General features: G+C 43.7%; 1 protein-coding gene across 1 annotated transcript in view; it reads left to right on the top strand.

Annotated features, from left to right (window-relative positions):
- LOC141133239 (adhesion G protein-coupled receptor E3-like) overlaps window positions 1–15,227 on the top strand; it is a 142,356-nt gene that overhangs the window by 82,306 nt on the left and 44,823 nt on the right. The window contains exons 7-8 of the mRNA XM_073622497.1: window positions 4,734–4,792; window positions 5,968–6,051. Coding sequence (XP_073478598.1) covers window positions 4,734–4,792; window positions 5,968–6,051 — 143 coding nt within the window. The remainder of the gene's footprint in view (window positions 1–4,733; window positions 4,793–5,967; window positions 6,052–15,227) is intronic.

Here is a 15,227-nt window from a genome sequence, read left to right as displayed (position 1 = left end):
CTCGAAAACGTGTCAGATCAGAGTCCTGAACTCAACCCGATAGAACACCTTTGGGATGCATTGAAGCGGAGACTGCGAGCCAGGCCTTCTAGACCAACATCAGTGCCTGATCTCACAAATGCGCTTCTGGAAGAATGGTCAAACATTCCAATAAACGCACTCCTAAACCTTGTGGACAGCCTTTCCAGAAGAGTTGAAGCTGGTATAGCTGAAAAGGGTGGGCCAACTCAATCTTGAACCCTACGGACTAAGACTGAAATGCCATTAAAGCTCATGTGCATGTGAAGGCAGGTGTCCCAATACTTTTGCCAATATAGTGTATGTTGCTACACATGCAACAATTAAATTATATCTGGTGATGCTACTACCAAGGTGTATCTCCTGCTACTTCCTTTCCTAGGGTGACAACGCTTACTCAAATCAACTATGACTCATGCTCTCAAGTTATACTGCAAACAGTTGTGCCAATGCGCGGTGCAGTGGGATGTTGCAGTGCAGGCTCCGCTGTAAAACGGTGATGTTCATTACCTGTTTGATTGCACTTGTTCCTAGGAAGAGAACACATGAACAAAGAAAGGGGGAAGCTATATTTTTAACACATAGATGTAGCACACCCCCTAAGAAGCCGTTGGTTTACTGGACCCTCTGAAATTTGTTTCCTTCTCAGGTTAGCCCGTACCGCTTTGGCACACCTCTCAATAGAATGGACAACACCACATTCGATAAACACTCTCTGTATTAGAAATAAATCAGTCAAGTAAGGAAAGATGACACAATCTGTGACCAGAATGAGATAACGCCAATTCCTATACAGAGTACTTCTATACCAAATTTGTATGCAAAAGTAACTGGGCTCAGGTTTTACTACTCAGCTTAACCTATAACAGAATCACCTAGAGTGTCATAAGGACAGCCTGAACACGGATAGTATAAACCCACGGAAGCTATGCTGCCTTCTGGAGTGACTCTGCTAGATCCAAGTCTGCCACCAGGATTTCACTATTCCAGGAAGGTAGAAATTGACAAAATCTATACAAAATACTATGAGTCAGAATGAGATAGTCTAAAAGAAAAAAAAAGAGTAGTTATTTCTGCCGGCTTTCTTGGGGCCCTTACAGTGGTGCACTGATGGTGATATTGGGTGTCTTCTGGCTGCTTCCAGTTCCGGAGGGCAGAATATTGAGGAGGGGCTTTGGTAGAAATAACTTGCAGAAAATGCTGAAACAGTAGTGAAAAAAGCATACAACAAGTTTGAGGAAAAGTTAAAGTGGTTATGGGTCAATGGGAAAAATCCTGAATAGGTGGTATGGCAATGCTCATTGGTTTGCTAAGTGAGCGAGACTGTGGGGGTGATTTACAAAAGCCATGCGCCATCAGTTGAGGCGCAGGCGCAACGCACATTTCCATGTTTACGAAATGGTGCTCCGGTAACTCCCAATTCTAGAGGCATAATAATGGTCTAGCACAGGGGTCTTCAAACTACGGCCCTCCAGTTGTTCAGGAACGACAATTCCCATCATGCCTAGTCATGTCTGTGAATGTCAGAGTTTTACAATGCCTCATAGGATGTGTATTTCTGCAACAGCTGGAGAGCCGTAGTTTGAAGATTCCTTATCACTTTAGCACAGTGGTCATCAACCCTGTCCTCAGGGCCCACTAACAGGCCAGGTTTGCAAGATAACTGAAATACATCACAGGTGATATCATTTGCTGCTCAGTGATTGCAGTATTCCAGTCTGCATCTCCCCAAGGTAATACATAAAACCTGGCCTGTTAGTGGGCCCTGAGGACAGGGTTGATGACCACTGCTCTAGCATGTCTTGAAAAAAGGTGGTTTTTCATGTGCCTTGTATAATGCCCAAGAAATATAGTTAGGGAAATACAAATGGGTCATGGCACATCTACATTCCAAATTTGGCACTTAAGATGGTCATGCACTATGCAATCTGATTGGCCAATCTCTGTACAACTCGATATTTAGGCAGAATAGGTAATAGGAAGACACACTTGAACAATTAATTCAAAATATAGGAAACCAAACAGGCTGTCATGGTTATGCAATAGAGTTTGTCTGTCAGCTTACCTGTCTCCATGTGTTCATCTCTAGAGACCAGCTGACCCTCACCTGACTGCTTTTGTAAACTCTCCTCTAGCATGGCTCCACCCCAGCTCCTATCAGGGAACCATATATTAACCTGTGCACTGCAAGCCAGCAGTGCTGATCAACCATTGTGTATTAGCTTTCGTGTGTACTTGCTGTGTTTCCTACGTCTGATTCCAGTTACTGACTTTGGCCTGTTCTTAACTATTCCTGTCTGCTCGTGACCCTGACCTTTGGCGTGTCCCCGACCATCCCTGTTTGCCTGTGACCCTGAACCTTGGCTTGTCCCTTACTTTCCTTGTTGTTCCAGCCTGCTGCCTCCTTCCTCTTCTCCTGTAGTCTACCGTGAGCGTGAGCTGTGAGACCCTGGGGGCCGCGACCTGGAGCCAGACTGCAGCGCAGTCCATCCTCACCACTAGAGGCTCTAGTGAACACCTGCTGGCTCTTAGACTCCACGCCCTGGGGAATCTATGCTCTAGCTCCCAGTGGGATCTGTGTCAGTGATCCAGTAGAACTGCTTCCTGAACCTCCCAGGGTTCAATCAGCAGCAGTCAGTCCTAGGGTCCACTACCTAGCGGTGCACTTCTGACTCCTACAGAGTGCATCTGTCACCTAGCCTCAAGGTGACCTGACACAGGCTCTTGCACTAAATCTAATTTATTTAAGATCTAAATGTGATTGCAATGTATGGTCACCTTTCAAGATCAAGATCTGAAAATATTAATTTATTGCGCTCAGAAACACTTCTCTGTTCTTTGTAATGTATTGAAAGATTTGGGTAAAAAAATAAAAAAAACACATTTTAAAGATACCGTATTTATCGGCGTATAACACGCGCCGGCGTATAACACGCACCCCAAGTTTAAGAGGGAATTTTAAGGAAAAAACCTTTAGGAGGGAAGTTTAAGGAAAAAAAACTTGTTTTAAAATGCCCATCAATGCAGCCTTATCGTGTCCATCTGCAGCCTTGTCAGTGTCATTGCAGCCTTTTCAGTGTCAGTGCAGCTTTGCCCCAGTGTCCATTGCAGCCTTGTCAGTGCAGCTTTGCCCCAGTGCCGCCTTGTCAGTGCACCTTTGCCCCAGTGCAGCCTTGTCAGTGCAGCCTTGTCACTGCAGCTTTGCCCCAGTGCAGCCTTGTCAGTGCAGCTTTGCCCCAGTGCAGCTTTGCCCCAGTGCAGCTTTGCCCCAGTGCAGCCTTGTCCGTGCAGCTTTGCCCCAGTGGTCAGTGCAGCCTTGTCATTTCAGCCTTGCCCCCAGTGTCCATTACAGGCTTGGACAGATCGCCGCAGACATACACATAGCGTGTAGATGTAAACATGGCGCCGCGGAGTTCGCAGGGACTCGGCAGAGCTGAACGAGCGCCGCCGAGATCACAGTGACTGGGCGGAGCCGAGATACACATAGCCGAGTGTTCTCGGCTCTTCTCGGCGCCGCTCACAGTCACGCCCAGTCCCGCCCTATGACATAACACAGGTCCACTGGCGGGACTGTGAGCAGCGCCGAGAAGAGCCGAGTACACTCGGCTATGTGTATCTCGGCTCCGCCCAGTCACTGTGATCTCGGTGGCGCTCGTTCCGCTCCGCCAAGTCCCTGCGAACTCTGTGGCGCCATATTTAAATCTACACGTACACGCTCTGATCGATCACAATTAGCGGGGATCGGCGTATAACACGCACCCATGATTTTCCCCTGATTTTAAGGGGAAAAAAGTGTGTGTTATACGCTGATAAATACGGTATATTATTAGTGATAGGAATGAGATTAACATCAAAAGGGTTAATGAACTGAGTACACCTACTAATTGCCTAACAAGACACATTCAATGAGATGAAATTAACCAATTCTATTGGGCGTGCGCTATTATCAATGAGAAAACCGCAGTTACCCTAGCGCCAGTTGCAGTTTACATATCCGGTTATTTATTATCATTATTTGCGCTTCAATGTGCGTTGGTTCGCACGTTCAATTAATTACTTTTCCGGCTCACCAATTAATGTATGAACTGATGCAGTGCCTTCTTCTTAGTAAATCGTCCCCAATGTCTAAGGAACAGAAGGGCAAACTGTGTTGGACTAAAGTTTCAGTTCCTGCTGTAGAGCGTGTTTACTGGGTTGACAACCCTCTCACCAATCCTGCACTTCAGCTGTGGATGCTGACGGCGGAGGGGCCCCTCGTGGATCGATGGTTTGAGCTCCGGTAAACCTGCTCTGTACTGCTGGAGATTTGTTGTCCTTAAAGGGTTCCTGTGCCAGCACCTGGCTATATAGATATGATCTTGTTTTACTTTAAAGCATCTGCTGTACTTACCTCCCCTCCAGCAATGTGACATCAGCAAGCTTCTTTTGCAGCTGTTGACATCTTTGCCCAGTCTTCTTCTAGGTTCGATGTCTTTGGCTATTTTGATCAACCGCCATGGGATGACATAACTCCTTTGTTTGTTTATTTAGCAGAAGAGGATGTGGCAGACAGAAGATGAGCTTTTACTGCAGAAGAAACATAGAGAATCTCTTCTTCAATAAAAGCTTACCTGCCAGCAATTTTTCTCAGTATGGCTATGGTTCCACACAAAAAGGAATGAAGTACTCTTTTGGGAGAGTTTAGCTCACCTTTTGATTCTCTTTTATTTTCTCAGATTACAAGGGATGCCATTCACAGTATAGCAATGAGGAATGTAAGAAGTCCATGAACCAGGTGTGTATTGGTTCTGAATGATACTGTAAGGCTGAGTTCATATTTATGTGATGCAGTAATACATGCAAAATTGTGCGCGTTCCCGAAACAAACTAAAATACACATCTCTTTTTCAGGCACTTGGCGGTGTGAATAATTCTTTATTGTACCCCAGCACACATGGCAATTAATTTTTAATGGCACCCAAGGCGCACCTTGCTAACTTGTGACCAAAAATCACACTCCAAAGCGTATGGTCACAAAGTACCCATGCGTTTTGGTGTGGGGTGAACTAAAAAACAGTGCTTGCACCTCTTTGGTGCAATTTTTTAAATAAATGGGCTGCCCTAAACGCCTAGCATGAAAATGCAAACGCAGCATCACATCTGCGTAAGTGTAAATGAAGCCTAATGCCGCGCACACACGAGTGGACTTTTCGAACGGACTGGTCCGACGGACCGAGTCCGGCAGACAATTCGACCGTGTGTGGGCTTCATCGGACCTGCAGCAGACTTTTTTGGTCAAAAATCTGACGGACTTTAGATTTGGAACATGTTTTAAATCTTTCCGACACACTCGAGTCCGGTCGAAAAGTCCGCTCGTCTGTATGCTAGTCCGACGGACGAAAACCGATGCTAGGGCAGCTATTGGCTACTGGCTATCAACTTCCTTATTTTAGTCCGGTTGTATCGTGATCACGTACGATTCCGTCGGACTTTGGTGTGATCGTGTGTAGGCAAGTCCGTTTGTTCGCAAAGTCCGTCGGAAGTCCGCCGAAAGACCGTCGGATAGACCGTCAGACCAGTCCGGTCGAAAAGTCCGCTCCTGTGTACGCGGCATAAGATGACCATGGGCAGTCCTGGTGCAGTGCCTTAAGTCTTTTGTGATTTGTGATGCTGGTTTCATATGGTGTATTCATTGGTTTCCTCCAACCCAAAAAACTTAAGGGTGGGTTTCTGAAACACTCAGAATGTGAATGCGTGTGTTTGTATGACTGCTGGATGGAAGATAAATAAAACAATACACTATATGCTTATTACCCTTTCGTGTTTCACCTTTCCCATTCAAATGTAAAGCCACCCATGACCACTTTATACTCGTTTTATACTTACCATTCCTTGTTTCATTACGACCACCAAAATATGCAATAATATGATATTTATAATATGACATTTATGTTTTTTGTTTTACTATAGGATGCATTTTGCAATTTGTTGAGGCAAAATGCCCGTATTCAAGAAACGTCATGTCAAAGGAATGACACCAATATTACTGTGCAGGTAAGAAAATATAATATGGTTGTAACAGTCATAAAGCAGATTGAAAGTCAAACATTGACAACAGATCTAATGTTACCTTTAATTTTGCTTTATCACACTAAAATGTTTATCATGTTAAAAATATCACTATAAACGTGCTCAGTATTGAATTGCAGAAAATGCACCCTGGATGAAGCACACATAAGAAAGGGAAGGGACTGTAAAGACTGAGTGGAACAGGAGATCAGTATTCAATTGTAAAGCACAGGAGGTAGTGCTTTACCAGTGACCATAGTGTTTTATACATACCTCCCAACTTTTTGAGATGGGAACGAGGGACACCTATTAGCAAAGGTATGTAGGCATAGGACACACCCCCTGCCATGCCCACTTAAAGGAGAATTCTACAAAAAAAATTATTCGTTTTTTTTTATTTTACCACTAATATTCCTTTATACTGGCTTTTGAAATGTACAAATGCAGCAATTTGGAAATTGGGTGAAAGGTTTAGCACTGGAAAACACTTTTTGAAGGATAAATATTGAATTTTATATACAATTATATAGATCAGTCCAAAATAAGGGACAAATGAGGAGGAATGAGGGACAGAGGGACTTGGTTGCAAATTAGAGACAGTCCCTCGAAATCAGGGACAGTTGGGAGCTATGTTTTATAGCCGCTCTGCTTCTGGGTGCCAACAAAGCTGGGGGATCAGCCATTTGCCACAGTGTCGTCAGCACCGAAAAGGAAATTCTTTAATATAAAAAGGAATATGTGTTAGAGATTCTGTATATAGTCCTACGGAACAAACAGTGCACAGTCCACATGTGTTATTATCCTGCTTCTGCCAACAGGAAACTTTATTCAGAGAAAAGAGTTTACCATAGAGCAGCTACAAACTTACAAACACTACCATATACTGGCTGAAGAATATATCTCTACTGAATACTGTAATGTAGTTGTTGTACAAAAATACATGAACATTGTATTCCAACACCCCCAATCAACAACTACTCCTTATGTGAATCCCATTTTTTTATCTCAGTTCTTTAAATCTGTTTCTTGTGAGCAGTTTTGTCAAAGCATCTGATCCACTCTTGTTTCTTATGGGTTGGAAGTTTTTGTATCTCATCTCATAAATCTGGCTCTGGTTTTAATGCTACGGGGGCAACATAGGACAGACATTTGGCTGGGATGCCTTTATTGCTTCTGATGGAATTCCTGATTGAAGCCACTTGTGACACTGGTGTGGAATTTCCCTCAGTTGAAAGTGTTTGTATTAGTTCATGAAATTTTGAACACATTGAAGTTTCATCAACATTTCTACTGATGGTTACTTTGTTTATGTCTTGGTGTAGAATTCTGTATCCCTTTTGAGATTCACTGAACTCCACAAGTACATCTTCCTTTGTGGAAGCATGCCATTTTGTATGTTTTTCTTTTGGGATGTGCACAAAGGCTTTGCTTTCAAAAAATTTTTGATGGTTCAAATTCAGGGGCTTTTCCATTCCACAGTTCATATGAAGTTTTCTTGATTTTGGAGATAGCATGCGGATATAATTGCCTCCCCCAATATGTGGTTGGTATATCTGCATCAAACAGCATGGTTCTTCCACTCTCACTTAGAATATGGTTCATTCTTTCTGCAACCCCATTTTGTTCTAGGTTGTATGGTACAGTAGTTTGAAATATTATGCCATGCTTTCTGAGAATTGCCTGTGTGTTATCGCCTGTATATTCAGCTCCATTGTCTGTGCATAATATACTCTACATTTTGACAAATTAGTTGCTTACTTGAGATAAAATACTGTTCAAGTCTCTCTGGTACTTCACTTTTTTTGTGTAACAGATAGTTTAGTATACCTGGAGTAATCATTTATAAAAGTGAGAAAATACCTCTTTCCTGAAGTTGATTTTTCCATTGGGCCACAAAGATTTGAATGAATTCCAGAGGATTTTTACCTCTGCTGTTACTCTGCTTTAAAAAGGTTTTTCTTGTCATTTTTCTTTTTATACAGCCGGTGCATTTCACTGTGTGATTACATGGACTAATTGTTATTCCACTTGCATAGTCATTCTCACTTAATTTCTTTATTATAACAGGACTTATGTGCCCAAGTTGTCTTTGCCATGTGTGAATGCAGTTTGAATGTTTTTCCATCTTGGCAGTGTTAACCACCTCATTGCAGTTCAGCTGATACAGTTCATCTGTATTTTTAGCCTTTGCAAGTAAGGCATACCCTTTTGTGATGGCACCACTGTCATCTTAGAAGGTCACTACATTACCTTGTTTTCTGGGCCTCCTCACTGGCAAAAGATTAGTTTCAAGAGCAGGGAAATAGTGGACATTTTTCACAGGTATCTTTCTGGTGATACTTTAGGAAATAAGACAGTAAAGAAAACCGTTTCCTATTCCTTCTGATTCCATTATTTGCCTTTTAGCTGTACTGATTTTTCTATGTTTTACTCTGGTCAAGGTGAATAAAGACATTTTTGTCATTTGTCATGTGACTCATAGATCCTGAATCAACACATCATGCCTGCGAAGATTGGAAGAAAAATCAGTTTCTTCCTTCACACTGTTGGCCTTTTGTAGTTTAGTTTGTTTTTGCATTCTAGCTTTGCAGGTTCTGCAGTCTGCTTTTAACCACTTCACCCCTGGAAGATTTGGCTGCTCAATGACCAGAGCACTTTTTACAATTTGGCACTGGTAATTGCGCGGTCATGCAATGTTGTACCCAAACAATATTTGCGTCCTTTTTTTCCCACAAATAGAGCTTTCTTTTGATGGTATTTGATTGCCTCTGCTATTTTTATTTTTTGAAAGAAAATGATATTTTCTACTTTTTGTTATAAAAAAAATCCAATAAACTAAATTTTAGTCATATATGTATGTATGTATATATGTATTCAGCCACATGTCTTTGGTAAAAAAAAAATGTCAATAAGGGTATAATTATTGGTTTGCGCAAAGGTTATAGCATCTACAAACTAGGGTACATTTTCTGGAATTTACGCAGTTTTTAGTTTATGATTGCCTATCTCGTTTCTTGAGGTGCGAAAATGACAGGGCAGTACAAACCCCCCCCCCCCCCCAAAATGACCCCATTTGGAAAGTAGATACCCCAAGGAAATTGCTGAGAGGCATGCTGAGCCCATTGAATATTTTATTTTTTTGTCACAAATAATTTAAAAATGACACAAAAAAAAAATTACACAAAGTTGTCACTAAATGATATATTGCTCAAACACTACATGGGCATATGTGGAATTACACCCCAAAATACATTCTGCTGCTTCTCCTGAGTACAGGGATACCACATGTGTGAGACTTTTTGTGAGCTTAGCCGTGTACAGGACCCCAAAAACCAATCACTGCCTGCAGGCTTTCTAAGGGTGTAAAATGGTGATTTCACTTCCTCACTACCTATTACAGTTTTGGAGGCCATGAAATGTCAAGATAACACAAAACCCTCCCAAATGACCCCATTTTGGAAAGAAGACACTTCAAGCTATTTGCTGAGAGGCATGTTGACTCCATGGAATATTTTATATTTTGCCACAAGTTTCAGGAAAATTAAAATTGTTTTTTGTTTACACAAAGTTATCACTAAATGATATATTGTTCAAACATGGCATGGTTATATGTGGAATTACACCCCAAAATACATCCTGCTGCTTCTCCTGAGTATGGGGATACCACACATGTGAGACGTTTTGGCAGTCTAACCATGTACAGGACCCCGAAAACCAATCACCACCTTCGGGCTTTCTAAGGGCGTACATTTTTGATTTCACTCCTCACTGCCTATCACAGTTTTGGAGGCCATGAAATGCCCAGATAGCACAAAACCTCCCTCAAATGACCCCATTTTGGAAAGTAGACAACCCAAGCTATTTGCTGAGAGGCATGTTGAGTATTTTGCAGATCTCACTTTTTGTCACAAAGTTTTGAAAATTGAAAAAAAAAATATTTTCTTTCTTCATTTTCAAAAACAAAGATAGAGCTGCAAAATACTCACCATGCCTCTTAGCAAATACCTTGGGGTGTCTACTTTCCAAAATGGGATCATTTGTGGGGGTTTTGTGCTATCTTGACATTTCAGGGCCTCGGTAACTGTGATAGGTAGTGAGTAAGTGAAATCACCATTTTACGTCCTTAGAAAGCCTGAAGGCGGTGATTGGTTTTTGGGGTCCTGTACACGGCTAGGCTCCCAAAAAGTCTCATCCCCATACTCAGGAGAAGCAGCAGAATGTATTTTGGGGTGAAATTTCACATATGCCCATAGAATGTTTGAAAAATATAAAATATTCCATGGACTCAACATGCCTACCAGCAAATAGCTTGGGGTGTCTAATTTCCAAAACCTGACCTGTGCCCTCAAAGCATCTGACCACACCAAAATCGGTGTGATAAAATGCTTTCCCAATTTCCCAATGGCGCTGTTTATATCCGGCGAAACCATGAAATGCTCGTAGCTTCCGGTTTCCTAGGCCATAGAGATGATTGGAGCCATTCTGGTCTCCGATCAGCTCTATGCTCAGCTGACAGAACCACCGGCTGCATTCTCGGGTTCCCTGTTGGGACAGGAGAGCCCGAGAAAACCAGTGAAGACGGTGGGGGAGACGTTCCCTCCCACTGCTTGTTATAGCAGTCTAGAGGATAATAAGCCACTAGGATTGCTTTTACATGAAAGCCGACCGCTGGCTGAAAAGAATGATACCAAGATGATACCTAAACCTGCAGGCATCATTCTGGTATAACCACTCAAAGTCCAGCAACATACCAGTACGTTGCTGGTCCTTGTTGGGCAAATATTGTAATGATCTTTTTTTCATGCAGCATGTGGGCTGAATGAAAAAAAGAGATTGATTGGGTATGCCCACCATTAGAATACCGCCCTTCATCCACCCACTTCTAATGATGGGCATACATGCACCATTTTTTTTTTAACTGTGGTGGTGAAATCACCTCCTACAGCGCTGGAGTCGCTGATTTACGTATTGTGAGAGCAAACGCTGTTGCTGTCAAGATAAATAAATCAGTGCTGCAGCTGAATGGCGTACCTGCTAAGCAAATGAGGGTTAACAATAAAACAAAGTAACATTACAGTATAACAGTAAGACTTACCATACCTGCAAAGCAAATACAATAAAACATAGTAAAAATAAACAATTTTTTAACGCAATCTGTGCCTAAAAAATATATGCTGAAGCAGGGGGGCAATCCACCCCTAATGTTAGGAGCAAATCGCTCCTCCACCCCTGCCCCCATGCTTCGGCATATACAGTGCTGGGACAAGGCCATTTGGTGCCCAGGGCGAAGATGGCAAACTGCGCCCCCCCCCCCCCCATTTTTAAGAAGGAATCAATGTCGTTTCAAAACAAGAATATACTTAAAACAATACAAATTCAATTATCACCCCACACACAGTATTTCACCCTTTACATGACCCCCCCACACACACACACACAGTATTGTTACTCTTATGCCTGCTAACAACCCGCCCAGGGCCGTCGTTAACCACTTGCTGACCAGCACACGACGATATACGTCACAATGGCACGGCTGGGCAGATTTTTTTTTAAAAAGTTTTTATTGAACAATTTACATTTTGAACATAGTTCTGCAAGTTCTAAGGAAATACTGGAGAAATGCATAAAACAAAGAAATGTGGCTTATACACATATAGACACAGCAGATCAAAAACTTATTCAGATAGCCACCTCTGTATCCCCCCTTCCACTGTCACCTCTGTATAAACCCCTTCTATAGTCACCTCTGTACCCCCCCTTCTATAGTCACCTCTGTACCCCCCCTTCTATAGCCACCTCAGTATCCCCCCTTCTATAGCCACCTCTGTATACCCCCCCTTCTATAGTCACCTCTGTACCCCCCCTTCTATAGTCACCTCTGTATACCCCCTTCTATAGTCACCTCTGTACTCCCCCTTCTATAGTCACCTCTGTATACCCCCCTTCTATAGTCACCTCTGTACCCCCCCTTCTATAGCCACCTCAGTATCCCCCCTTCTATAGCCACCTCTGTATACCCCCCTTCTATAGTCACCTCTGTACCCCCCTTCTATAGTCACCTCTGTATACCCCCCTTCTATAGTCACCTCTGTACCCTCCCTTCTATAGCCACCTCTGTATACCCCCCTTCTATAGCCACCTCTGTACCCCCCCTTCTATAGTCACCTCTGTACCCTCCCTTCTATAGTCACCTCTGTACCCCCCCTTCTATAGTCACCTCTGTACCCCCCCTTCTATAGTCACCTCTGTACCCCCTCTTCTATAGCCACCTCTGTATACCCCCCTTCTATAGCCACCTCTGTATACCCCCCTTCTATAGTCACCTCTGTACCTCCCCCCTTCTATAGTCACCTCTGAAACCCCCCTTCTATAGTCACCTCTGTATAAACCCCTTCTAAAGCCATCACTGTATACCCCCCTTCTATAGTCACCTCTGTATACCCTCCTTTTATAGTCACCTCTGTATACTCCCCTTCTATAGTCACCTCTGTACCCCCCCTTCTATAGCCACCTCTGTACCCCCCCTTCTATAGTCACCTCTGTACCCCCCCTTCTATAGCCACCTCTGTACCCCCCCTTCTATAGTCACTTCTGTACCCCCTCTTCTATAGTCACCTCTGTACCCCCCTTCTATAGTCACTTCTGTATACCCCCCTTCTATAGCCACCTCTGTATACCCCCCTTCTATAGCCACCTCTGTATAAACCCCTTCTATAGTCACCTCTGTACCCCCCCTTCTATAGCCACCTCAGTATCCCCCCTTCTATAGCCACCTCTGTATACCCCTCCTTCTATAGTCACCTCTGTACCCCCCCTTCTATAGTCACCTCTGTATACCCCCTTCTATAGTGACCCCTGTACTCCCCCTTCTATAGTCACCTCTGTATACCCCCCCTTCTATAGTCACCTCTGTACCCCCCCTTCTATAGCCACCTCAGTATCCCCCCTTCTATAGCCACCTCTGTATACCCCCCTTCTATAGTCACCTCTGTACCCCACTTCTATAGTCACCTCTGTATACCCCCCTTCTATAGTCACCTCTGTATACCCCCCTTCTATAGTCACCTCTGTATACCCCCCTTCTATAGTCACCTCTATACCCCCCCTTCTATAGCCACCTCTGTATACCCCCCTTCTATAGCCACCTCTGTACCCCCCCTTCTATAGTCACCTCTGTACCCTCCCTTCTATAGTCACCTCTGTACCCCCCCTTCTATAGTCACCTCTGTACCCCCCCTTCTATAGTCACCTCTGTACCCCCCCTTCTATAGTCACCTCTTTATACCCCCCTTCTATAGCCACCTCTGTATACCTCCTTTCTATAGTCACCTCTGTACCTCCCCCCTTCTATAGTCACCTCTGAAACCCCCCTTCTATAGTCACCTCTGTATACCCCCCTTCTAAAGCCATCACTGTATACCCCCCTTCTATAGTCACCTCTATATACCCTCCTTTTATAGTCACCTCTGTATACTCCCGTTCTATAGTCACCTCTGTACCCCCCCTTCTATAGCCACCTCTGTATACCCCCCTTCTATAGCCACCTCTGTACCCCCCTTCTATAGTCACCTCTGTACCCCCCTTCTATAGCCACCTCTGTACCCCCCCTTCTATAGTCACTTCTGTACCCCCTCTTCTATAGTCACCTCTGTACCCCCCTTCTATAGTCACCTCTGTATACCCCCCTTCTATAGCCACCTCTGTATACCCCCCTTCTATAGTCACCTCTGTACCTCCCCCCTTCTATAGTCACCTCTGAAACCCCCCTTCTATAGTCACCTCTGTATACCCCCTTCTAAAGCCATCACTGTATACCCCCCTTCTATAGTCACCTCTGTACTCCCCCCTTCTATAGTCACCTCTGTATACCCCCCTTCTAAAACCATCACTGTATACCCCCCTTCTACAGTCACCTCTGTACCCCCCCTTCTAAAGCTACCTCTGTATACCCCCCCACCGGTCCACAACCCCCTCTGTATCCAAACCCCGCCCCCCTCTACCTCCATCCACAGCCAGCATTGTAATCCTCCCTTTAGAGTTCTCACCTCTTTTCACAAATTCCTCCCCCTCCTTCTCACAGATCTCATCCTCACTCCGTGACACTGCACCTTTCTGGTATGTGTGTGCGCTCTTTTTCCATTCCAACACACAGTCTCAGATCTGTAGCATACAGGCAGAACACTTCACTCTGTTGCTATAGATGTGTGAGGGGGGGTGACGGGATGGGGGAGCATGGACGACCGCTCTGCCTCACTCCCTGTCACAGGACAGCCACTCCGATCCTGCAGCTCCTGACAGAGGGAGAAGCAGGACGAGTCGGCACTTACACACACAGCCCGCAGCTGTTCTCCTCCCCTGTCAGTGTGGCCGCTTGTGTTAACCCAGCCAAGAGAGCAAACGGGGGAGGATGGCACAGCTGTGTTCGTGACCGCTACACCTGACCGGGAGAACTATTCTAAGGCAGCGCGGGCTTCAGGGGCAGCTGCTTTTGCTCTGCGTTAAAGAGTGCCCTGAACCCGCCCCCTCTCACACACATATATGCACTTTTTTTTTAACTGTGGTGCTGAAATCACTTCCTACAGCGCTGGAGTCATGGCTTTACATATCGTGGGAGCAAACGCTGTTGCTGTCAGAATAAATAAACCCATGCTGCAGCTGAATGGCGTACCTGCTAAGCAAATGATGGTTAACAATAAAACAAAGTAACATTAAAGTACAGTATAACAGTAAGACATACCATATCTGTAAGGCAAATACAATAAAACATAGTAAAAATAAAACATTACAGGAACAACAAAAAGAGAACAATAGATATAGAACAATAGAGAGTGAACAATAGAGCGAACATAAGAGAGAGAACAAAAAGTCGCACTAATCAATGAATAATGCAAAATGAAAAGCAAAAATTAAACGTGAATATCAAACAACCCATATTATAAATTGATAATAATACATGTAAATATCCAAAGACTGAAATGAGGTGCATCTAACAACACATATCGTGGTTGTGCACAAAATGTGCAAGTGAGAAAAAAAATGTAGTAAAAATTTGTGGCATAATAAAAATCAAAATAACAAAAATCCGTGAAAATCAATCCATAAATGAAAAAAGTCTATATGAATAAGTATCAGAAAATCCAATAGTGAAGGTAAGTCCACAG

Source organism: Aquarana catesbeiana, linkage group LG03 (assembly GCF_042186555.1).
Source record: "Aquarana catesbeiana isolate 2022-GZ linkage group LG03, ASM4218655v1, whole genome shotgun sequence".
In the NCBI taxonomy this organism is placed as follows: domain Eukaryota; kingdom Metazoa; phylum Chordata; class Amphibia; order Anura; family Ranidae; genus Aquarana; species Aquarana catesbeiana.
This window is presented reverse-complemented; position numbering and strand designations above follow the sequence as displayed.